Source organism: Podarcis gaigeae, assembly GCF_964106915.1.
Source record: "Podarcis gaigeae genome assembly, chromosome: 9".
Lineage (NCBI taxonomy): Eukaryota > Metazoa > Chordata > Lepidosauria > Squamata > Lacertidae > Podarcis > Podarcis gaigeae.
Window position 1 is genome coordinate 33,901,676 of NC_139685.1, and position 26,587 is coordinate 33,928,262.

The 26,587-nt window shown below is 39.1% G+C and overlaps 1 protein-coding gene across 6 annotated transcripts in view; it reads right to left on the minus strand.

The window, feature by feature from the left end:
- GALNT7 (polypeptide N-acetylgalactosaminyltransferase 7) overlaps positions 1–26,587 on the minus strand; it is a 44,822-nt gene continuing 18,235 nt past the window's right edge. For 2 of the 6 annotated variants that reach the window (XR_014568068.1, XR_014568069.1), the window contains exons 2-13: positions 20,907–21,367; positions 15,295–15,461; positions 13,451–13,581; positions 13,125–13,204; positions 11,261–11,443; positions 9,704–9,821; positions 8,105–8,227; positions 7,289–7,507; positions 6,078–6,176; positions 4,335–4,463; positions 1,777–2,763; positions 1–1,739 (exon numbers count right to left, since the gene is read on the minus strand). Coding sequence is in view for 3 of the 6 variants with exons in the window: in XM_083755715.1 (XP_083611841.1) it covers positions 2,626–2,763; positions 4,335–4,463; positions 6,078–6,176; positions 7,289–7,507; positions 8,105–8,227; positions 9,704–9,821; positions 10,922–11,104; positions 13,125–13,204; positions 13,451–13,581; positions 15,295–15,461; positions 20,907–21,367 (1,848 nt within the window). In the remaining 3 variants the exon portion in view is untranslated. Of the gene's footprint in view, positions 2,764–4,334; positions 4,464–6,077; positions 6,177–7,288; positions 7,508–8,104; positions 8,228–9,703; positions 9,822–10,921; positions 11,105–11,260; positions 11,444–13,124; positions 13,205–13,450; positions 13,582–15,294; positions 15,462–20,906; positions 21,368–22,935; positions 23,081–26,587 lie in introns of those variants that run through there. The other 4 variants (XR_014568067.1, XM_083755717.1, XM_083755715.1 and 1 more) reach the window with 4 other exon arrangements.

The window sequence follows — 26,587 nt, forward strand, 5'->3', positions numbered from 1 at the left end:
TATAATAAACCCACAAGTTAAAATTTATTTTCTTCACCTAAAAAACAAGCAACCCAGAATTAAGATATACACAAGATACCCAAGTTTCATCCCTATTAAAACTTTTGAAGATTTATACAGTCTTTACAGAAACATACAGTGTATCAAAATCTGCATAAATCAAATTTATAAAATGTGTAGAAATGCATAGTGATCAACTTACAAAGCAAGGATATGGAATCTACTTTTCAAAAAGCAGGTTACAGTAGGAAAAGTCATTAGGAGTAACAGCTTATGTTGTTTTGTAAGATTTGGAGTTTAAAAATACAGATCCATATTCACATACAGTATTGGATTTTAATGTAATTGCACACAATACCCATTTGATACACACACGCGCCTGCACAATCGATGTGCAATCTTTCATTTATGCATAGTAATGTGATTAAATTAACCTCTGTCCAACAAAGAAAATGAAAATCTGTTTTCATACATACAAACAAAAAAATGTACCTACACCCTTATAATCCTTTTTATTTCTTCCTCCATTTTCTAATTTAATTATTCACACCTTTCAGAGGAGGCCCAAAAGATAAACACCAAAGAAATAATTAAAGATTCCAAACTATATGTAGCAGGCCTTTGTTAAGGCCAGAATTTTGGGTTCACTAAATGTTATAACACAACACTAAGCTACACCTAAACTAAGATTTGGCCTTGTAACTAAAGCATCTCCATCGCTCACTTTTAGGAGTTGCTTGAGTGAAGATCAAGGAGTTAATACTATAGGAATTTAATCAAATCACCGAGTTTAATTTTGAGCTAAAAATCCTGCAGAGTCACATGCATACGAACCTAGATGATTTCAGTAGAATTCAGGTGTGCATAACTGTACAGCAGGGGCCAAAAACGAATACCAAACCTCTTAGTATCTCTGCCTTTGAATTGGATTAAATATTGAAGCAGGTATCATTTATTATCCTCCCCCCCCCCCCGCCATGTTTAGGGTAATATTCAGCACAAATGTTTTTAGAAACTTTCCCTTAGTTTTTATCTTTTCAGTATCTTTATTTTCCATTTTCTGTTCATGCCATGGCGTCATTGTATAATTTGGAGTCATAACACATTCCTGAGGTTTAAACATTCTAATTCTTTGGAGGAAGGAAGAGAGCCTTTGAATTCACCTTCAATTCCCATTTGCTCATTTCTAATCTATATATGGATCTTTAGCTAGTTGACAATATCCCTTTACATGCAGAGTGCTTGTAAAATAATTTTGATTTTTTTAAATCCAGTTCTTCTGAGATTCCCATTTATCACGAGGAAAGTGAATTGGATCAATTTTACTGTTCTACATTGCGCAGATGTACACATATTTCAATTTTGACATATACAGAAGTTTCGTAAGGCATGATACAGCAGGGAAGTTAGTGCTTGAATTTTTTTTAGTTGCAATTTGGAGTGCTCACTTCCACTGAATGCATCACTTAGTGCTAAATTTCAGTTTCAGCTATATACTGTAACACAGAAGATGTAAGCTGCTTCAATGCTATTTTACACAAGTGGCTCATGGATTTAAGTGCTACTAAGTATATATTAACTACAACCTTCTTTCCAAAGGTTCCAATGAAGCTTTAGCATCACTATTTCAGGTTCCTCTCACAGTATCCCTGTTATGACTTGTGTCTCAATTTGTTGCCCTTAACCATATGAAATAAGGAGCGTTATTGTAAATTTGGCAATATCCTAAACCACAAGAGCTTTACCAACTCATCCCTATTTTAAAAAAGGAGACACTTTGACTAACTTGTTCTATGATGATTTTTCTTCTTCTTGTGAACTACAGAGGAAAAATTAAAGAGGCACTAAATACATTGAAAATTCACCTTTCAAAAAAGCAGCATGACTGTGAAAGAAGGCCACCCTGGCTAAAAAAACCTGTGGCAGTGCTTGGTAAGATGTAAAATCAAAACAAGGTACAACAGGTTGATAATCACCACGTTATAGCAAAGTCTGGTTACTCCAACCTTTTTCAAGTGTGAGTGTTTAAAAAAATAAAAACTGCCTGCAGACCCCTGAGTGTAATCCCAAAGAAGACAACAACATGCTTGGATCCAATCCCCCTGCCTGTGTGCAAGTGGATGGCACTTATGCACACATGGAAAGCTGCTAATTCGCAGCCCTTTATGCCACTCAAAAAGCCATTCCAGAAGTTCCTCCAGCCACCAGGAGGGGCTTTTGGGGTGGAGGCTGTCACCAGAAGATGGTGCAGAAAAGCACCCTTTGCATGAGTGCAAACAACTTCCCGCTACTTCAGATCCAAGTTTTTAGCTTTGCTCCTAGTAAAAGAGAAACAAAGTCAAAAGCACATTCAGTTATTAACTAACGCACCATAAAACAAAAACATCCTAAAAACGAAACAAAAAAGAGAGAGATGTAAACATCTATTAAAGTTTAAGGTAAGAGCAGTTTTTGTAAACATCAACTGCAAGTTGATAAATCTATCGCTGTCCATCTACGTCCTTCATCTAGATCAAGAGGTTCCAGGCTCGCAGCTGTACGAAGTTAATAGTTGCAGCAGTTTTCAGGCTATCTTCAGTCCTATATGAATTCAACTTGTCATAGGTAGGTCTGGGCTTATTTTGTCTACACATTAAGGATATTGTTCATTTCCCATTTTTGTGTTGCTTTATTTGAGTCACACTCTGAAATAAACACTTGGTGTAGAACTTCTGAACGGTCCAAACATTTTCCTGAAGGGATATGGGTAAATCTATGTAGATTCTGCAAAACAAGAAGCAAGCAAAAAGCTGTTACTTCCCAAGAACAATCTGCCAATTCTTAAAAATTGTCCAAGTCCTACTGAAACTACCGTTATCAGTTGCTATATCGTTTGCCTTGAAAATGATTAATACATTTTATTTATTTATATATGAACAAAGTTACCACAGATACCCTAATCATCTAATGCATTGATATCTGCATTATCTGAATAATATAAAGGGTTTCAGATAATGCAGATATCAACGCATTAGATGATTAGGGTATCTGTGGTAACCTTGCTCATATATAACTAAGGGTTTAAATTTCTGAGCAGGGGGTGTGAGGGGGAGAGAGGAAGGGTCACAACAGTTTCTGAAGCCACAGCGTCTGGGATAGGTCACGGCTATCAACTGCTCAAAAGGCATGGGCTGGTGATCTCTCCCATCCCCTCAAATTCCACATAATTCGACCACAGAGCCTAGGGCTTGCCGATCAGAAGGTTGGCAGTTCAAATCCCCGCAACAGGGTGAGTTCCCGTTGTTCGGTCCCTGCTTCTGCCCACCTAGCAGTTCAAAAGCACGAAGTGCAAGTAGATAAATAGGTACGCTCCAGCGGGAAGGTAAACGGTGTTTCCGTGCACTGCTCTGGTTCACCAGAAGTGGCTTAGTCATGCTGCCCACATGACCCGGAAGCTGTACACTGGCTCCCTCGGCCAATAAAGCGAGATGAGCGCTGCAACCCCAGAGTCATCCACGACTGGACCTAATGGTCAGGGGTCCCTTTACCTTTTATTAGATGTTACGAAATGTATTTACAAAGGGAAGGTGGTGGTGGGGAGAGAACATCAACATTCTCTTTTCCTGGTACCTTTCCCCTATGTACTGTAGGCCATCAGTTACTCCAATATTCTTTCCTGTACCCTTCTTTGCTCCCCTGCCCCAATCATGTCTCAGACAATATATCAATCACTCTTACCTAATATCATTTTAATGCCCCCCTCTGTATTCCTGTTTAGCAATTTTTCTTCTTGTTGTGCCCCTTCATTCACCCCCTGCCCAGATCCTATTAACATGCTTTCCCTTACCACCATCCTTCTATATGTTAAGGTTCAAGTCTCTTTGGAAATTAAATTCATAGTTGAGACAGTGTGAATCTTGACTCTCAACCTGAGGTGAAGGTGGAAGAGCTGTTTTCATTCAGCTGGGAAGGAAATCCACCTGATCGTGCTCAGAGAGATTCTGTTCATTAATTGCTAGAGGTCAATTAAGTTCTGTATATACTCCCTGGCTAGTCTATCCCGATGTATTGGTTTTCTGGTAGAAGATGAGAACGTCCCAATAAAGAGGTAAGATATATTATCTCATCTGTGCACTTAAGTTTCCATCTTTTGTGTCCTCCAATATGACTCCTATGTTTACAATAAAATAAAGTTTGCACTGTTGCCTGAGCAAGATACTTTTGAAAGAAAGAACTGTGCCAGATATCCCCAAATCTTATTTCTCCATCATTGAAAGCAACAAAAGTAATTAGGATTCTTCAGTACACAGATCGCTCACAAGAGAAGATGAAAATTCATATCACTGATTAGATACCTTGAAGTACTGCCACTCCTTGTATTCATTTAGATTGCAGTGTGTAATCATAACTTTGGTGCCATCAGGTCCTTTACTCAAGCACTGGTCATACTGCATGAGCTGGTTGGCTTCATTAATTCTGAACAACTAACAGGAAAAAAATATAACATTAAAAACCGCTATATATTTTATACCAGTAACTGCTGAAATGCTAAAGTAATGACATGTTAAAAATGATACTGCTCAGAAGCAATATTGCAATTATTCAATATACTTGTCTTTTGCTTTTTAGAAGTATACTGAAGGCAAGAGACTTTTACAGAAAAGCAAAGTACATTGTCAGCTCAGAAGTAAGTCCCAGCATGACCTAAGGATACACAAGGTCCATCACAATGCTCTGTCATGTGGCCATGCTTATCAGTGATTGAGGTATTGCTTACGTCTGCAGGTAAGTGGGTCCAATATTGCTTTCTTGATTTGGAAACAGTAAGCTGTGCAACTGGAAGGAGCTAAAATTTGCTGAGCACCAATAATCGTAATGTTTTTACTGTGTTTAACAAAACTAATATATGGCGTGCTCTGGTCCATGGGGTCACGAAGAGTCGGACACGACTAAACAACAACAACATTTCCCTTGATTGTAATAAAGCCTCTTAGCGGTTTACAATACGTTTTGGATTGGTCAGACAACATGGAACTGTGAGCAAATGTTAGGGCCAAAAGGGGAAAATGGCATTGTTCATCAGAAGCCAGATTTGCTCACATGTCTTCTGATTTAAACATCAGCATTCCAAACACTGGCCTTCAATACCAGTAATGAGTTGAATGAATCACAGAGGTCAGTGCTACTGGTCTGAATCCCAACAGCACTCATCAGCTATGGTATGAAGTGATGGTAGAAGGAGAAGAAAGGAGTTGTATGTTGCTGAAACTCCCATCATGAAAGGCTGACTATGGGGATGTATTCATGCTTAGCTGATAGGAGGCTCCCATGAGCTGGAAAGGAGAGGAAGCAATTTTCAGCAATTCTCTCTTCCCAAAGCAGCACCCTGCTAAATTGGCTCTAGAGAGTTAGAGGTCTCTCTGGAGCAGATTTAGAGATGTCACAAGGAGGCTATAGGGGGATATGCTGAAAAATTGCTTTCGTTCCCATTCTGCCAATGGAAATTTTTCACTGTTAGCTGAGTGACACTGATTGGAAATATGCTTACGCTAGACTCTCATATTTGTATACCCCTTGGGGATTTTAAAATATTAAGCTGTCTAGAAATGCTTTTAAATAAAATGAATAAATCTTATGAATATAGATTTGGACTTTGCCTAGCAAATATGGCGCCCCTAATTCCCCATGCAGATTTTCAGAAGGTACAAGGGAAACATAGAAATAAGCTCAAATAGTATCTAAATTTGAGCCATCAACAATGCTTTTGTGATCCACAACAGTTCCCTATGTAAGACAATTAAAAATAATGGTTATTATTTAATTTATATCCTGTCCTCCCTCCCTAAGGAACCCAGGGTAGTTCAGTAATATGATTTATAATTTTATTGTGATAATGTAGTAGTGGACTTCACACACATGACAGCTCCCAATGTGCTCTCTCTCTCTCTCTCTCTCTCTCTCTCTGTGTGTGTGTGTGTGTAAAGTTGTGCTTCAACTAATTTAGTACTGTTTACAGCGATGGAAAATCCACAGGCAAAAAGTTTAATCTTTTGGCATTCCTTTTGGCACTCCAAAGATCTTGCTTTGAGACTACTTACTTGATTTCCTCCCATTCTGTGACATGGTCCAAGTTCCACAAAGCCCCCATTGGAATGTCCCATGCTGTCTATGCAGTAAGCAGTTTCAAAGCCTCTGATCTGAAACACATGTATAATTTATATTGTAGCTAAACATTTCAAAATAAAATTAGGAAGCTAATAACTTGCTTATGAAAAAAAGTATGTAGTTGTACAGAGATTTCCGAAATGACACACACAGCTCACCAAAGACCTCAGCATAATGTGCTGGAGTCAAAATACTGATAACTATTAGAAGGGGAAAAATCTGCTATACCAATGGATGTTATGGGCACCCTTTTGGTATACTATACAAAAAGGTACAGCAGAACTGGAGCTTGGGGTACATAGCCTTCCTATAAGTAAATACAGTTAGCAAGGAGAGTTCAGTGGATTGTATTCCACATAAAGCTAAATCTTTCAGTTGTCTCTGCAAGGAGTTCTCCTTGTATGGAGGTACCTCTCCCTCCACTGCATATTCCCTAACACTGTTACGGGAGTTTCACCCAATCTTTGGAGCAGATTTGGGTATGGTGCAGTGTGCACACCGGGGGGGGGGAGAGGGGGAGAAAATCAGCAACGCTAGAAGCTGGCACACATGCCAGAGCAAGGAAGATGAGTTCTCCCTGCTTTGCCGAGTGAATGAGGAGATAACGAATCTTTCAAGTGAGTCAGTAGCAGATTAGCACACAGGAAGTTACAACACTGAGAAAAATAATCTGGATTCTTCTCTCTCTTTCCATCTTCATGCTAGCAATTTAAACAGTGTCACTTTTTTTTTGCATTCTTGCAACTTTTTATCTTCTCTGTGTCCACTGTTCACATTTAACCCAGTCAACTTTGAGTTAAATGTACATATGTACTAATTTTTTTTTTTTTGCCAATTCCTATATCGAAATCTGTACTGATTTCACATCAACTTATTGTTTTGTTCTTAAGCCCTGGTACTCTTAAGTAATTCATGCAGATTTAACTAAACAGCTTTAGAGTTTGAATGTGCTGGTTCCTTCCCTGCATATAGCTACAAAGAGATTCCTATCCCCCTTGTTTTTCCAGCACACACTAGTCCTTCCTATAATTAATTCTGGACTGGAAGAACAAGGGGAATAGGACTCTTTGTGGCTGCTGTAGCTCAGGACACCTGAAATAATGACTTGTATCAAGGAATGGATCTGCAAAAACACTGTACTTACCTCTCCCCACTCCAGATTTTTAGGTGGTAAAGGATAGTGAGAAGTTATATCATAAGCTATTTCTTCCATAAACCACTTAAAACTTTTGCACTTGTGATCTTCACGAAATTTCTTCAGGTCAGATATATCACCATATGCTAGTGCTTTTGTCTCAGGACGACTAGCATAGAAGTAATCTTTGTATTCATCCCACCAGACCTCCACAACTCGGACATAGTTCTGTGGGAAAAAATATACCGAATTCATTTTACAATAACCCAAACAAGAGTTCACCAGAGCATGGGTAATTGTGGCTAGGCTTTCTCTTTATCACTTTATGTGTGCACATACTTCATTTGTGGGTAAATCTTTTGATAACACACTGTAGTTTCATTTTCCAGAACGTTAAAGGAAAATTCTTATACAGCATTCATATTTATATCAACTTTAATTGAACAAAATGCTGGTATTATGTGTGTGCTTTTCTATATTTAAAAAATAAAGACACCTTCAGGAATACAGGTATAATTTAAAAGCTCCCAAGTTTAGTAATAAAATAAAAGGTTGCTCTTTTTGGTTAGGAGGCAAAGAACACTGAGCAGCCCTCAACATGGTTATCCAGTAATGAAACCATGGGATTAGTGAGTGGTTCTACAGATACACAAATGCACGCACACACACAAACGATTAACTTAGGTGTGTTTTTAAAAAATCAAATTACATGTTTTCATTCAGTTGGAATAAAACTCATCATCTAGGGAAGAGAAAAAGGTATAGATTTGAACGTGTCTAAGATTTTTAATTTAGGAATCAAATGCTAAAGACATAAAACTTCACCTTTAAAGTGGGAGATGATCCAACATATGCTGGAGGTGGATTCCCTTGCCATCCCTGGAGACGATAAATGTGTCCAACACGAGAACAAGGCACAAACAGAAGCCTCCCTCCACACTGCCAAATCTGCAGGTTTTTATATGTTGAAAGAGATGAGAACGGGAGAATTACACATTCACAACTTTCAAAACCTCATAAAACACTTGTAAACATTAAATTACAGTACTAGCTATTATTATTTTTCAAAGCTTTCAGCATCATTGCAATATGTCACTAACCACCACCACCACCACCTTACATATCATTTGAAAGAAAAAATGTCAAATAATTAGTGCACCCACTGACAAGTAGTCACAATTGCCTAATTTCTTAACTGGATTGCATTCAATTTAGAAGTTATATCCGCAGATAATATTAGGAACTAATTTCATTTAATATTACATGTCATTTTAGGGTGCCCATTAAGTTTTAAATTGAAATATTAAATAACTCGCTTCAACACCTTGAGCAATTTTAACCACTTTTTCAGAATTTGTTGGTGGTATTTGTAAATCCCTTAAACTGCAGTAAGCTCAGCTATCGTTTGTATGATTTCAAACCTTCTTTCTCTATTAGGAGGGATTAAACAAAACATTTTGCTTTGCTGCGTAGAACTTGATATTATTCAGGATTATTTAACAAAGCAGAACAGAAGCAGTTTGGCCGATGGGGCAGAGCTCCTATGCTGGCTTCCCAGCAGGTGAACTGCTTTCTGGGAGGGAGAAGTGAGACGGCAGGGAGGTTGGCCAATCTCCCTGCCACCTGGCCCCTCTCCCTTCCAGTAAACAACAATGACCCATCTACCAAGAAGCTAGTGGTAGCTGCTCTATTCCACCCAGTAAGCCACATCTGGAACAGACACAGGTCTAAGATTTCCAATATATTTATGAAGATCTTCCTTCTATGCATGTTTGCTCAGAAGCAGGTCCTACTATGTACAGTGGTGCTTAGCCCCTAAGAATTGTGTTATACTATCAATGTCATTTCAACAAAGTTGAAATGTTGCAACTTTCAAAGTCCAAACCTGAAGCTCTCTCATCTAATCTTCAGAGGCTATCCATGCTACAAAATAATTCAACCCAATTTTGCTCTAGCCTCCGAATTACAAGCAAAACTGGGCGATGTGAATAAGGTGCCAGTGACTAAAACCTACACCCTTATTGATCTATAAAATCAGGTCTCAGACTTTACTTTAGCAACCACTAAGTCAACAGATAATGTGCCAAAATGTGAGGCAGATGTGTCCTCTAGTGGTTTTGAGTCTTTGGTTCAGAGGAGGCAAGAATCTGGCAGCATTATGGCCTTGCTGAGAAAGGTACATCTGAAAATGAAGAGCCCCACAGAAAACAAGGTGTAGGCCCAACAGTTTCAAAAGCAATAAACATAATAAGTGCAGCAAGACATAGTTGTCTGTATGGCACTAATCAGGAGTTGGCTGATGGAAAACAAGGAAAGTATTGCTGTCCCTGGGCCAAACAAAAAAACTTGTAAGAACTGAGCTGAATGATGGTCATATATTTACTTGAAATATGATAGTTATCAACTCTTGGTATGGTTGCTTACCTTGTAAGATATTTCAAAGTTTTCACCACCCCAGATTTGTAGACCTGGATCATAGAGACCAAGCTCAAAAAAGAAATCACGTTCGATAGCAAACAATCCACCAGCCATTGCAGGTGACCTAGGAACGAGAAGAGGAACTAACAGTTTGTATGCCATGGGCCAGAAGGAATCCCTTTTATATGTAGGAATCATCTGACAATTGTTTTTGATAAGTAGAAATTATAAAGCTTTAATGGTGTTTAATAAAAAGTTTATAGCAATTGTTTGAACTCCAAAGTTCAGATAACAGGCTAAACCGTTTTGGATTTGATTCCTCCTTCCTAGAACTGTTTTATTAACAGTATAAATGCAAAAAAATATGCTCATTTCTGTGAGAGGACCTACAACTTTTTATGTCAGGGAGCAAAAATGTGTGCGTGTCGCCCAAAGCTTCATAATTTCTTGAAAATAATTTGGAATATTAGTTCCAAAAATACAATAAAGTGAGAGTAAAATGAAAGTAGTAGAATTCTTAAAATGGCATTATTGCATATTCAAATAACACAAAAATACATTTACTTTGTTTACAGGAAAAAAGAAATTTTGAAATGAAAAGGATTCTAGTTGCAGGATTAGTGAAGCACAAGTGAACCAAAGCAGAATCGCAGCCTAGTTAGTTTAGGGGAAGAAGAAGGTATATTAGAACATTTTCAGTCCTTTCTGGCCAAATTTTGTTTTTGAACAAATCATTTTATAGGTAAAGGCAAAAATTCAGAGAAACATAACATTTCCCTTTGCCATTAAAAGAACAGGTTACTTAGACAAAAGACACATGGACGATGCATTTTCTTTCTGTAAATATCTATCAATTAGTTCCATATGTCAGTTCACCTGTCCGGGCAGGACAAAACAGCACCTAATAAGGATACTAAGCAATTTCTAACACAATCAAGTTATAATGGCAGACCACAGGTTTCGTTTAAACAATCCGATTAGCAGCCACCCTACATTTTGCTGAAAGAACTTGAGTATATAAGTACAAGAGACAGAAGAGCAAAAGAAGTTAGTAAGGCTATGTTAGAAGAGCTTGACCACAGATTAGTGAAAAGAACGATGTATCTCCACAGAGCATCTGCTTTTGTTAGCTTTGTTCTAAAGGTCTGGAGAGTTCATGCAAATATTTAATAGTTCAGTACATCCTTAGGAAAAGGAGAAACGTGTAAGTGGTTTAGTGATTACCGATACGGCTCAGTTTTTGTCTTTCTCATTTCCTTCTCACGTTTGGTCAAGGGCACCCTCTTCCAGAGCATACTCCAATCCCATGCTCCTCTAGCAAACCCATCTTCGTCACCACCCCCTTGGGGTACAATGTTATAAGTGTTGCCATCTATGACATCTATAAGCGGCACAGTGCATGTGGTTCTGCAGGATTATGGATGGCGGTGGCGGTGAGGATGAAAGCAGGTACATGGCACATTTAAACGAATCACATGGTTCATGGAAAAGAAAGGGGAAAAATGAAAGCATTTAGATAAGCGTGAGTTATAAAGATCAATAGAATGAAACAGCATTCTTTACCGATATGGCTCAGTTTTATATTTTCTTTTTGCCTTTTCCTTGTGGCTTAATGGAATACGCTTCCATAGCAAGCTCCAGTCCCAGGCCCCTCTGGCAAAGCCATCTTCATCCCCACCTTGCTGTGGTTCAATGGAATAGTCATTCCCATCTATGTAATCTATTAGAGGCACAGTGCATGTAGTTCTGAAACATTTATGGAAGGGGAAGAGAGAAGATTAAGCTGTCTAATCCAATAAGTCATCTGCTATCTCTTACACTTTATTCCAATATAATTTCAATAAATATAGCATATACATACAGTGCTCTTCTTACAGAAGGAAAGCAGGGGAGTGGGGATTATGAATGAGCAGGATGAGGTCAAATTTATTTAAGAATATATTAATGCTGAAAGCAGAAACATCAACACACCAATCTACCTCTTCCTTCAAAGATTTCTGATAACAAAATATCAAGGTGAATGATGGAAGCTATGTGTTTCACTTTTTGCAAATATGAATATATTTGTCTCTCCTAAGCTTTGAGAGTAAGGAGGACTGTCGTCTTGTTTACAGAAGGCTTGTTTTAAACCAGTGATGGCCAAACTTGGCCCTCCAGCTGTTTTGGGATTACAATTCCCATCATCCCTGACCACTGGTCCTGTTATAGCTAGGGATGTTGGGAGTTATAGTCCCAAAACAGCTGGAGGGCCAAGTTTGGCAATCACTGGTTTCAATCCACGGGAAAGAGTTTTTGAAAGGCCAGGTATGATTTAAAACCAGGCAATAAACCATTTTAATTTTGCATGTGTTTCAACATTTCACAAATGAAGGTGTCTGCTTTTCTTGCTTGCAAGGTGGCAAAGCCAGAATCAGCTCTCCTACTGTAGGACCCGAACTACAATTCTCTATTATTTAAAAAGGGGAAGGGGGGGGGGGGAATAGAACCAAGAGTATGTTAGAACATCATATGCTAGAATTTACTTTTTTAATACTGTTCTGGTTTGTACTTTTGAGAGGAAATCCTCATATGTAGACATTTATCATAACAGACGTTTATTATTTTATACCTTGTTTTAAGTATCTTTGATTTGCTTATATGGTCACATTAACAATCCACAACACCTTAAAGTCATAAGGGGAGGGGGGGAACCCCAAAGTATACTGTTCCAGACTTTGTTCCTTTTCAATTTACCAAGTTGACCAAACCCCCTAAAACTTTTCTGATTAAAAACTTTGCATAGTAAGTGTAATCTGCTGTGCATTTAGTGTTTTCAAACCTTGGCAGATGTTTACACTGGTTTTACTGCTTAAAAAACAAATCAAGTTTCTTAATGCAGTTCTTTTTCTCACTAGAACAGCACTGCAGGCAAGTTTTTATCATGCCTATTCAGGCAGCCTGGAGAATGAGCTAGAACGATGCGGCCCAACTTTTCATACCAAGTGGGCCACAAGCGTACTTTGACATGGAACCTGTAGGCCGCACACGACTTATTGTGGAAGAGGGGGGGGGGGAGAGCAATGCCAAAATTTGACCCCTCTAGCCCTTGCACTGCCTGTCCAAAGCCAGCTAAGCAAAGCTTTGGGAAGGAAGCACAAAGCTCTGGCAGGATCCTAGAGCTCTCCCACCTCCTTCCCAAAGCTGAGAAAGTACTAACTAGGCTAACTAGCGTCTCACTTACCTGGCTTTGGGAAGGCAGCATGTGGGCTGGGAGTCACCAAAAAAGGCACCAAGGGCCATGTGTGACCCCCAGACTGAATGTTGTACCACCCTGAGCTAAAAAGTTACTCACCCAGAAAGAGCTGCTACTTGCCCTGGGTGAATTACTAACTGTAAAGGCTACTGTTAAAGGCTTTCTGAGTTATAAAAGTAAGCAGATTATTATTACCTGTCTTTAGCTATAGGAGCAATTAGTGCTGCATACCAGTTTACTGCCACCTCACAGTGGGCATCAAGGTAAATTAAAACCTTTAAAACAAAGAGGAAAGGAGATTTCAACTCATTTTGAGATTTCCTTACACAAACAACACATTGATTTAATTGAGCTTTTTGCATTGTACGTTGACATCAGTTTATAGCTATCTTTTAAAAGACTACATATGCCATTTTGCAATTAAGAACTATACTTGAAATAATCAAGTGGTTTAAGATCTGTTAAAAGCAAAATTCAGACTGTAGGGAAAGAAGGGTTTTATTTAGCAAATGGTTTTCTACCTGTCCAAGTTTAGCCTTCTGGGCTCCAATGCTTCTAGCTTGAATTAAACCTTCTCTCCTTTCATTTCGAAAAATCTTTACAAGGCCATTCCACTGCTTAATATAATCCTCTAGTCTTTCTTTTAAGTGTGCTATCAAATAATAAAAAAGAAGTTTCCATATTTGTTATAAAATATTTAGCTTAGAGCTTACAACACAAACTAAATCTATATTAAAAACAAACTAAATATAATTGACTTAATATCTAAATACTCAGAAGTTAAGGATATTACATAAATCACTGCCTGGCATATTTGCTGATAACAACTGTAACCTCACTTCAAAACTACCACCAACAATACTTGGATTTTTAAAATACATGTATGGAAGTAGAAAAGATGTGTGCCCTTCTAATGTTGGAAAGGTCAGACCTAAGAAAGTGGAAAAGTTCAGAACTCGTACTATAGACTCTTTTGACAACAGAAAGGCACAAACCTCCAGTAATTTTTCCACTCACTTCCCCCCATAGTTTTATAACATGAGTAAGGAAATGTAACAATGGAAGTTGTCCTGGTGTCATAAGTGTTCCAGTTTTTCCCTGTGTATTCCTTATTGCTTTACTAACTGTGGGTGAGTGACACATTCACAGCTCTTCCCTGACATGCCAAAAATGAATATAATCAAGTCTTTAAACTCACATAATAAAATGTCAACATTTATAGGCAACAAAATCCAGGAGGTGGTGCAGGAGATGTAGCATTCACTCTCCACAATAAATATTAGTAATGTCTGAATTTGAAGACAGATGTGGATGCAAAAAAGGATTATGAAATATCTTCAAGAAAACACTCATGACTTTTATTAACATTTAAGGCTACCACAGTCAAATGTGGCAGGAAAACACTGCTGTGGATTATAGCATTTTCTCAGCATTATGCTATTTTAGGACTATGCAACACACACACACACACACACACACACACACACACGTTTAAGATGCTCATCTGCAACTCTATTACATTCTGCCATAGGTGCTGTAAAGGAAAATAAGGGACAGTAGCATTCTCTCTATATACATCAGAAATAAAGGGGAAGATAGCACAGAATAGAAGGAATATTGGTTCATTTGCATTACATATTACCCTGATTATCTGCTCCTTCATTTGTATCTACATTAACTTTATCTGTTAGGAATCCAACCCCCTACCCATATTTCAGCTTAAGCACTTCATCGTCTCAAACTTTCCGTAAGTGTGCGGAACAATTTGCGTGAGCAGGGGGTCAGATTTCACACTATATCTAAAGTCTCTGCTACTGTAATAAGCATTTAATGCAATGAAAATCCAATGCTGGCAGATGAAGTACCTACAGAGGCAAAGGTGAAGTTTCCTACACTATCCATTTTGACAAACCCTTCAGTCAAAAAAACCCATATGTTGGAAAGGAGTGTTGATTCCTGTTCAAGGGAACCCTTGCATTATCTCTGAACAGATGTAGCCTTGAATGAAGATTTGAGTCATGATTACTCTTTGAGAAGGATTGAATTTTTCTGCGAAGTCTCCATTGAAAGAAACAGAAAGACAGATATTTGCTGAATGTGATAGCACTTACGCTTCTTCATTCAATAGGCTAGAACAAACTACATCAATTCACAAACTTTTTTTTTAAAAAAACTGATCTATAATGAAAACCATGCTACCGACTCTATCCACAGATCAATATTCTTAAATCTGCAGGCTGGTTTCTTATTAAGAGCAGAAACCACTGCATTATCAGCACAGTATTTCTTTATGTTGGTTCAACTTCCCTGTAGAACGGCAAATTCAGCTCTTACTGGGTTTAATATTGATATTCAATGTATTTACCTTTATTACTAAAGTCATCAATTAATACAATTTCAGCCAGGTATTTCCTTGGAGTTCTTTTAATTACACTGTGAACTGTCCTCATGAGTGTGGACCACCCTTCATTATGGAAGACAATGATAACGCTGGAGGTGAGCAGGTTTTCATCATAATGCCAGTACTTGCACCTGCAACAGATATGTGTGTTATATTTTAACATTTTTGAAATATCTACAATCAGAACATGGTTGTTATCAGAACCACTATCAGTGAAAAAACAGAATTAACTAGAGCACTAGTTATGGCTGCAATAAATAAGACCATTTGGAGAAAATTCTCTTATAATACCCCTTTTGTACCACCTAGTTAATTAAAGTGCTCCCCACCCCCAAGAGAGGACTTAAAATATACACAGTACTCAGGATAGAGCATGATTATGAAGCTAGTTTAGAAGCTAAGCTTACAGTAATGATTGGACGGTAATGATTGCTGCTTCTTACTTTTTGAAGGATCTTGAAGCAGTTTTCAGAATGAAAACCATGTTTAAGACATTCTTTTGTTCCATGAAAAAACAAAACCTAAGTCCACAAGGACAAACATGAAAGTTGTATGTAATTTAAACATTTTGATGTTACATTGTACAGTGGTACCTCAGGTTAAGTACTAAATTCGTTCCGGAGGTCCGTTCTTAACCTGAAACTGTTCTTAACCTGAAGCACTTTAGCTAATGGAGCCGCACCGCCAGAGCACAATTTCTGTTCTCATCCTGAAGCAAAGTTCTTAACCTGAGGTAATATTTCTGGGTTAGTGGAGTCTGTAACCTGAAGCATATGTAGCCTGAAGCGTATGTAACCCGAGGTACCACTGTACCTTCTAGGGGGAAAAAACCAATCCCAATGTTTTCACATCATATAGCCAGCAATCTCTGCAGCCTTCTCCTTCATGTAGTTTTTCAGAAGGAAAGGTTATCACATGGTTGTTATAATCACAACAGAGAAAACTATAATTTGTCAGAATGTTCACTCTTCTGAATTGTCATAAGCCTCCCCTCTGTTGCAACACCCTCTCAATAACCTGCAATCACATTATGATACCCATTCTGCTCCTAACTGCTTTCTAAGTTTAACTGTAGAATTGGGGCCAATTTGCATGACTCTTTCAGCCCATGGCCGATATGATTTTCTGCCAACTTGCAGTACCAGGTGCTTCTGTCGCATCAACTAGTCTTAGCTTTCTGTATACCATATACTCTGCTAACCCACAAATAGTACCTCAGGTTAAGAACTTTGCTTCAGGATGAGAACAGAAATCGTGCCCTGGCAGCGTGGCAGCAGCAGGAGGCCCCATTAGCTAAAGTGGTGCTTTGGGTTAAGAACAGTTTCAGGTTAAGAATGGACCTCCGGAACGAATTAAGTACTTAACCTGAGGTACCATTGTAATTGCTATGACCTACTGTTGTTCCAAAATACGTTCCCAAGCAGATAGATAACTTACCAGATAAAACACCAAGTGCTATTGCAAAGAACAATAGTGACATCCAGTGGTTCACTAACTAACACCAGCAAGCAAATATTAAATATCAACTAAGCACTGTACTATAAAATTAATTAGCAACTTGTCCACTAAAGATATAGAAATAAGGTAATTGTTAGTCATCATTTAATATACCTTAATCTAAATAAGGTAGAGTTTAAGACTGAAAAATAAGATGCTGGAAGCTCAGTTACTGTATGTTTCAGACTGAACAATTTCAGTATTAAAAATGATGATAAATTATGTTTTCCAGGGCTGCCACTCTCGCTCTTGCTTTTAAAAAATTGCACACTGGGCAGTGGGAACAAGGGTAGTTTATAGAGCACATTGTCTGATATTGGGAACAATACTGAGCTACCAAGTGTAGACAATCTCTGCCCTTGTGAGCAGTGTTACAGCAGAATTTTAAGATGCTGATGCTATTCACTATTATTTACTGCAGGTGCTAAAGGACTCAGAAAAGATTTTCTGAAGATGGACCCCATTTTTGTGTTTTGGATTGGGTTCAAGCTTCAGAAAATATATTAAACGTTATTGGTCAGTAGTGAAAATTCTCAAAGTACTTCCAATATATCTTGTACAGTGTTAATAACTATTTAAGTTGTATGAAAACGGCAGTGATTCTAATTGCAAACAAGGAAGCCTTGATATATATAAGATACATTTTAAAATTGTGTTTTGCTTTAAAGCTAAATGCATCCTGCCACCTAGTGTTTCTACTTGATTTTTTTGTACTTCTACTTGATATCGCAAAGCTGCCGATTTAGCAGCACTTTAGCTCTTATCTTTATAGCTGCCAGAGCAAAGACATTATCAGATATTCCTGTCTCCATACAGCATCTGTGTTGTTGTTGTTGCTGTTTTGCAACTCTGAGAAGATGAGAACATCTGCACACCAGATACCTCTTTCATTTTGTTATATAGGTCACGTTAAGATACCATAGTAAAAAAGAAAGCTTCAATCACAGTCTCTCACCACACATATAATGGTACGAATCATAGCTGATCCTAGCCTAGCAACCCTCTAAAACTGCAGCTATCATTGGATGGTATTCAGCCAGTTTTACTCAAGAGTAGAGCCATTGAAATTAACTTAATCATGATTTAAATGGTCCTAAAGCTTAGTTGAATAAGACCCATAGCCTGGAACCCTTCACTGCCCCACCAACACAAAACAGTGTACCCAACAAAACATTTTTGATATGTAAAAATTAAGTTTGTATGTATAGGAAGCTGTCTTGTGCGGATTCAGACAATTAGACTACCTAGCATTAGAAATGGGAAACGTTTTTCAGCCTGACAACCGCTTTCCCTCATATAGGGAAACTACTGGGGACCATATGATGGGGGCCGGGGGGGGGCATGGTCAGAAGCAAAAGTGGGACAATGGATGTGACTACTTCTGCAGGCAGTATCCTGCCACACAAAATTCAGAGGTTTCTACGTACACATGTGCAAAGCACACATCTCTTCATCTTCCCTAAAGGCAACCAAGAGACATTACAGTACAAGGACACATTCCAATAATGTAAGAGTACTTAAGAGGGGTGTAGATTAGGACTGAAGAGGGGGCACGTGGCCTGGGAAGAGTCTTGAGGGCAAGAAAGACAGTTCTGGTGGGCTGCATTTGATGCTTGAGGCTGAGGTTCCCCCACGCCTGGTCTATACACTTGACAATGACCGTCCAGGCTTTCAGCCTTAGCTAGCGAGTCTTTTCCAGTCCTAGACGGAGATAACTGGGATTGAAACAGGAACTTCATTTGCAAAGTATGTACTTTATCACTGAGCTATGGCATTACCCCCAATTAACCAGTTTAATCTGCCCCCAAAAGTGAGAGGACACCACGTTTGCACATAATCCTGAAGCAGATCAAGTCACACATATCTGAGCATGCTCCTCTATACAGCGTTTACTATTATTTTAATATTTTGATGGGGAAGTGTCAATGCTATGTGTCAGAACACATGAAGTGTGTGTATATAAGGTGCCAGCTTCAATCCCGTCATTTCAAGTTTATTAGTACCTTAGGTAGCAGAGCGTCTCTCTTTACGTGAGAGCTGCTCCTAATTATAGAAAGCTACACCAGGCTAGGGCGACGCAGGTGGCGCTGTGGTCTAAACCACAGAGCCTAGGGCTTGCCGATCAGAAGCTCAGTGGTTCGAATCCCTGTAACGGGGTGAGCTCCCATTGTTTGGCCCCAGCTCCTGCCCACCTAGCAGTTCGAAAGCACGTCAAGTGCAAGTAGATAAATAGGTACCGCTCCGGCGGGAAGGTAAACGGCATTTCCGTGTGCTGCTCTGGTTCGCCAGAAGTGGCTTAGTCCTGCTGGCCACATGACCCGGAAGCTATCTGCAGACAAATGCTGGCTCCCTCGGCCTATAGAGCGAGATGAGCGCTGCAACCCCAGAGTCATCCATGACTGGACCTAATGGTCAGGAGTACCTTTCCCTTTTACACTAGGCTAGTTGGAACCATGGGCTAACTGGATCAAGTCAGCTGTTTCTAACAGGTTTCTCAAAATGGACTTTGCAAGAAATGAAAGGGTTCTCAACTTCTTCTAGCATTAAAGGACTGTTTTCGTTTCTCATGTTACCTGAGCTCCATAAAATGTTTGCCATGTTATTTCAAAGGGGGGAAAGCCCATATGCTTGGGAAATCAGCCAAATATTTCAGGAACAGCTGCCATGGTCTTGCTTGCTTATTTAATCATCAAATGTGCTTCAGGGTCTGCAGCATTGTTAGAATTAGAAGCAGTGGGACAGTTCTGATATGGAATAAATAATATTTACCACCTGTGCTTCATAGATATACAAAACACACTGCTGAAAAGGATTGTACCTGCAAATAAAATTGACTGAGAATAGAGTACAAAGGTATTGTAAGATATTTCGGCAGAGGCAACAAAGGTTGCTTTAATCAACCCATCTAGATGTAAAGCCAAGATCATGCTATCTACAGAAAAAAAAACCTTATTGATACCACAATCAAATCACATTAATGCCAACATCATAAGCACCTTTTATGTAGTCAAAGAAACTGATCATGAAAATGTACTGATCCTTCTTATTACTTCCAAAAAGTTCTAAAGTAATGACAGAAATAAGATATAGAGGGCACAGAATTCTCACAGACAATTATGCACAGTAAAAGCGATATGGAAATCACATCTTCTGAGGATAGGGTTTTCTCCCCTTGCCAACAAACCCCGTCTCTCTTAGGTTTTATGCATTTTAAGGGTAGAGAAGCAAATAACTCCAATTCTAAGGCTCTTAAGTTACTGATGGTAAGAGAAAGTGGGGGAAACCTGATGGTTTACATCAAACACTCGCACACAGAGAACACAAAATGAGAACTCTGTACAAAATCTTTGCACAACACAATTACATTTTAGTAGTTACCACAGAAACATGGAGGGAAGAATGTTTTTTCATAACTGTTAAAAGGAGCCATTGTACTGTTCTCCCTTGAATTCACTCAGAAAGAACACATTCTGTAACAGACAGTAAATGCAAAGAACAAAAACAAGCAGAAGTACAAGCTGGTGAGTTCTGTTCACAGATCACATAGTGGAAAGCCTGCCTCAGACAAACAGCTCAGTTGCAACAGCTAACACACATTGGTTCAGATGAAGGCAATATGGTCATCTGAACCTGGCATCATGCCTTATTGGAGAGTTAAGGGTCATATATCAAAGACCCAGCAGATCAAAGGGGGTAGGAAAATTGCATAAGCCTTTTGAATATCAGGCTAAATCCTATCTACCCACCACAGAAAAATGATTTCTTATCAAATGTGATCAAGGTTTAAGCAACTGTAATTTATTACTCATTATCTGAATGCCTGCTAGAATACTTCTGGGAACTAACCAAGCTATAGTTATGCATTTTTTAAGTTCTGCTAATTTCAGCAGGAGTGTTATGCACATGATTACATCTCTGCTAAAAAGAAAAAGGAAAGCTCATTTTAAAAAGAAGTGCTGAATTGTTTTCCTTTACTATCGCTAATATATATTCATATAAGATGATTGTCACAGTGTACAGATCGCATAACAAAAACACAATTAAAAGAGGGGGAAAGAAGAGGCAGATCAGGTACTTACTCTTCTTGACGCAAGTCATTAATGCTTCGATCTAGTGAGATCATATCACTTGCTACCATGTTAAACCCAAACTCCTTAATGCTGCTTTGAACAGATTCTTTATACTCTGGTCCTAAAACATATGGCTTGGCTTCCTCACCAGGACCACCAACAACTCCATGAGGCTCAGGTTCTTTGGGTTCAAAATTACCAAGAATTCCAGGTCGTAATACGGGATCACGGTAGATCAGTGTCTGTGGCTTAAATGTGAGATACTGTCGCTGCATGATGTTCTGCTGATCATTATTGCCACCAAGAGGATTCCCTTCATTTTTGGCCTTATTCCTCCGCCGAATTGATTCCAAGTCTACTTCCACACCTTCGACGTGAGGCCAGGGTAACACAGGCTTGAATTTGTCATTTCCAGGAACCAGGCCATGGTCTCCATTGTTTGGCAAAAGATTGCTGTTTTCCTTGTTATCCTACATAAGAGGGAGAGATAAAATTATAAAACAAAGAAACTGGAAGAGCTGCTGGCCCAACTTCAGCTTTCTATGCCCCTTTTACTAACAATTGTGTAACTCTAATCTCTGTGGAATTTGTTCAAGTCAATGTATTCTTTAAGCAAGTTGAAACATTTAATAAATTTATCTGTAAATGTAAGGTTAAAAACAAATGTCAATATTTGAAACCCACCTGTGCAGCTGCTAATACTGTTACATTTGAGTCTTGCTGGCTAGTACTTACATATAAAAAGGTTGCATTTCTGATTTATTTATGGAACTGATCCTCCTCCTCACTCTTTGCTCACCATGTGGCCTTCCATCTAACCCTACCTTTCTCCATTATAAAATATGAAACCACTGTACTAAAAATACATTAAAAACAACATAATTAAATATTACACATCAAAAAAGGCACCCTACAAAAGGTGGGCACCAAATTCCATAAATTAACTGAATATTATGATTTGCAACTTTTGTGATAAACAAAGTCCACACACATCATCAACACACACAAATTTTACGACATGTCTGTGAACAAGAGAGGCATCAGGAGGACGTCATATAGCACCAGTAGCAGATGGAAAATTTAAGACTTATGAAGCCAAATATGATCTGGAGCCCTGAAAAGCTCTATTTCCTTAAAAGAAAAAAAAATACATACATAAGCAGATGCCTTTAAAAAAGATTTTTGGTTCTGAATCAAACACAAAAATTCTTAAACTGGAAGTTATGAAAACTAAAGTGTCTCATACTTGAATGTCTAGCTAATGATTTTGAACATTGGGGGGCAGCAACACATGATGCTGAATTATCACACTTTCTCACAAGCCAGAACTACTACTGAAAATGAAAAATAACACGCAAGGCAGTGTTTGATGAACAGCTGAGAAGGAGAAACTGCAGTTGGTTTTCAAGGGAGGTTAAGGCATTATTAAGAACCAAGATATCGCTACTGTTTACTAATCATTTCGGCCATGTCACTTGAAAATAGAAAACTGCAATTGGTGAAGTGGGTCTCACCGACCCGATTAAAATGATCTACACTGCCAATGCAATCTCTGCAACTAAAATTCAAACAGTCAAGGGGGTGGCGACATCACCACCGAGGCAATATGGTGTTATCATCTGCTGCTCCTTCCTTCCCAAAATCAAAAATAGCTAAGCTTGCTCCAAAATGAAGTCTTGTTCAAACTTTTAACAGTTCCAAGTGGGCTGTGAGCTGCAGAATTAGAGAATCACAAAGCAGCACTCTGAATGACTAATTTTCACTTCTGGCTCAGATCATCAGGGAATCCCAAGCAGGCCAGAGCCATTTCCAAAATGGCTGCCAGGGCTCAATGCAGTGAAAAACAACAGAGAGGCCACAAACTTCATGTGACACAGCAGCTTTAGTTGCTCTAATTAAAAAAGAACTGTCTGAGGACTGAGGTAAAGCACTGAAACCATTGAGGGAAGGTATTTTAAAACTCATTCAGAATGAGACATTTCCACAACACAATGGAAATGAGCATTAAGAACAGAACTAAGATTAACAGAATCTGCACCTTTGAGTGGCTTCGGAGAGACCAGCCTACATGAAGCTATTGTGTACTAGATAAAGAAGAAGAGTTTGGATTTGATATCCCACTTTATCACTACCCGAAGGAGTCTCAAAGCTGCTAACATTCTCCTTTCCCTTCCTCCCCCACAACAAACACTCTGTGAGGTGAATGGGGCTGAGTGTGACTAGCCCAAGGTCACCCAGCAGCTGCTGCATGTGGGGGAGCAGAGACGCGAACCTGGTTCACCAGATTACGAGTCTACTGCTCTTAACCACTACACCACACTGGCTCTCAGCATTATTTCCTGAATCGAGAAAATAAAGCATGCCATATCGAGAGGATTCATTGCGCACTCTGTTCAAAACCCCAAAATGGTGAGCCCCGAAGAGTTATTATTGTTTGCTCTAGCACCTTCATAATTAAAAATGACTTATATCAAAAGTTCAGAACACAGTAAAAAAACTTAACAGAAAACTCCATCATCCTTCCCTTTTCCCTCCATCTCACTGTTCTTAGCTATATCCCTTCAATCACAGAATAAATGTCACATCACATCCAATCTTTTGATGCCCTTTGACACCTGTTTAGCTGGGCAACCTCTATGGTAGGAATTGTGAGGATCAATGTGTTAGATACTTTAGATTAAAAGAACTGAATAAAGCTTTGATAGATCAGACAAAGGGCCAGTCTAATCTAGTATCTTGTTTTCATAGTGGTCAACCATATATGCCTATGGTAAGCCTGCAAGCAACACCTGATAGCAATAGCACTCTCCCTACTTGTGATTTTCAGCAAATGGTGTTCAGAGGTATATTGCCTTGAATACAAGAGACGAAATGCAGACTATCATCCATGAACATGCAAGACAGATGCCATATTCTAACATGCTATGCTATGCAAGCTAGCATACAATTGAATACTGATCAAGTTACTTCTTCCTAAACCAAACCTTTCAAACCACAATAAAATACAGACTAGAATGTTGGCCCATGGGCATTCTTGATTTTTTTATCACCCCAAACTGAAAAGATAGCAGTTGTCTTTTTTTTCATTCACACAGCATATTACAATCTGTATTTCAATCAGTGATGGATAATGAAGATACGGATACTATGTGGGCCAGTTTGTACTTTCAGATTTCATTAACTGCAGCACAAACAGTGTGGTAACATAAACAAAGGTATCTAGATTGTATCTGGGAATGTTTATCTATTCAACAAAAGGAATTTGGAGGGGGTTATTGGTTTGTTTTTATTGTGTATTTTGTGCTTTTTTATCTTGTATTTTTATGTTGTGAATTGCCCTGAGATTTACAGATGGAAGGCAGTATACCAGGCATAGGCAAACTCGGCCCTCCAGACGTTTTGGGACTACAACTCCCATTATCCCTAACTAACAGGACCAGTGGTCAAGGATGATGGGAGTTGTAGTCCCAAAACATCTGGAGGGCCGAGTTTGCCTATGCCTGCTGTATACTAACGAATCAATCAATTAATAACAATAATTTTCACTAGGTGTCTTAAAGCTAAGAACATAATGTTACTGCTCCTTACATAGTTAGCTGCTGAACTTCATGACAACTCCAGAGGTTATGATATAGCTCTCAACTCATCAAAAACATAAAAATAAGAGACAACCAAGTATGGCAAGAATGTAGAACAATATGATCATGATCAACAGATATATACGAGAATCTACTCAGCACACACAACTGCAATAGTGGGAATTTCACTTGCAGCATAAAACTTTCATAGCATTTAATGTACAGAGCAATCCTATCATGTCAGGAGAGGCCACTTCGGATGAACTGTCAATCTGGGGGAAGGGGGACTGCATTTCCTTTTCTTAAAATATTAATGATAATAATAATTCCCCCCTGTTCCAATGGGAAGAGGGAAAATCCTTCAATGCTGGAGGCATGCCAAAAGAACAGGAGGGCTTGGGATCCAGCAGATCTCCCTTTGCTGGGGAGAATGAGTTCTGCATAATCCATATTCCTTGGGGCACCCTGCTATTTTATGCATTTCACAGTTTTTTCTGAAGCTGTTTTGGAGTTTTGTTTTTTTTAAAAGCAGGGTGTAAATTTTTAAATAAAGGAATGGCCAAGCTGAATTATCAGACTTAAAATATGAATGGTAAAACATTCCCAAAGACAATGCCTGGATAAAATATGAATGCAAAACGACAAAATTAAAATTGGGGCAGGCAGCAATGTAGACAAGCCAGTATATTTTGCCATCCTCCACACAGGCCAGCCAAATCTCCCAGTAAAGTCTTGTGTGGAAATCGTAGGCACAGCTGAATGGATCCTATGAATTAGAAATACAAAAACCATCTATACATTCCCTTGTGATCATAGGAAAAGCTTTTATACCTTTGATGTTCTTGTTAAGATTTTTAATTTATAAGAGTACAATTTCACTTTTATTTGATATGATACTGAGCTACAGTATTTAATAACTTGGGCTGTAATAATTTTACATTAACATTAGCACACTCATCAGGAAGAGCAATGAATCATAAATCACTTGTTTGTTTGACTGGTTTGATTCCCAGGCTTATGATGATTCCCAAGACTGTCCAAGTGAGAACTGAGTTCTTACAAATTTGTAAAAGAAAATCACTTCATGTCATGTATTTCATTCTTATCTCGACTGAGGGAAGTGCTTCACAGAAGCCTCTCTGTTACACTTCTGAAGTAGCAATACAGAAAAAAAATAGAATCATCATCTTAATGGATGAGTATTAGTTTCTTCACAAGAGTTGTTGCTGTTTGATATACAGACAGCAACATGGTAGAGCATACAGCAAGTAATTAAAACCCACTGAAAGAGGCGGTTATTAAACCGCTTCTTAAAAAAACATCTTTAGATGCGGCCACAATGGCCAACTATCGCCCAGTCTCAAATCTTCCATTCTTGGGCAAGGTGATAGAGCGAGCGGTTGCCGAACAACTCCAGGCACGCCTGGAAGAAGCGGACCATTTGGATCCCTTCCAGTCGGGATTCAGGCCTCATCATGGGACTGAAACTGCCTTGGTCGCACTGGTTGATGATCTCCGGCAGGCTAGGGACAAAGGTGAGAGCTGTTTCCTAGTTCTGCTGGATCTCTCAGCGGCGTTTGATACCATCGACCATAACATCCTTCTGGACCGTCTTGAGGGGCTGGGAGCTGGGGGCACTGTCCTACAGTGGTTCCGCTCCTTCCTCCTGGGCCGTGTTCAGAAAGTGGTGGTGGGGGATGAGTGTTCAGACCCCTGGGCTCTCACTTGTGGGGTGCCCCAGGGTTCTGTCCTCTCCCCCATGCTTTTCAACATCTACATGCAGCCGCTGGGAGAGATCATCAGGAGGTTTGGGCTGGGTGTTCATCAGTATGCAGATGATACCCAGCTCTACCTCTCTTTTAAATCAGAACCAGTGAGGGCAGTGAAGGTCCTGTGTGAGTGTCTGGAGGCGGTTGGAGGATAGATGGCGGCTAACAGATTGAGGTTGAATCCTGACAAGACAGAAATACTGTTTCTGGGGGACAGGAGGCGGGCAGGTGTGGAGGATTCCCTGGTCCTGAATGGGGTAACTGTGCCCCTGAAGGACCAGGTGCGCAGCCTGGGAGTCATTTTGGACTCACAGCTGTCCATGGAGGCACAGGTCAAATCTGT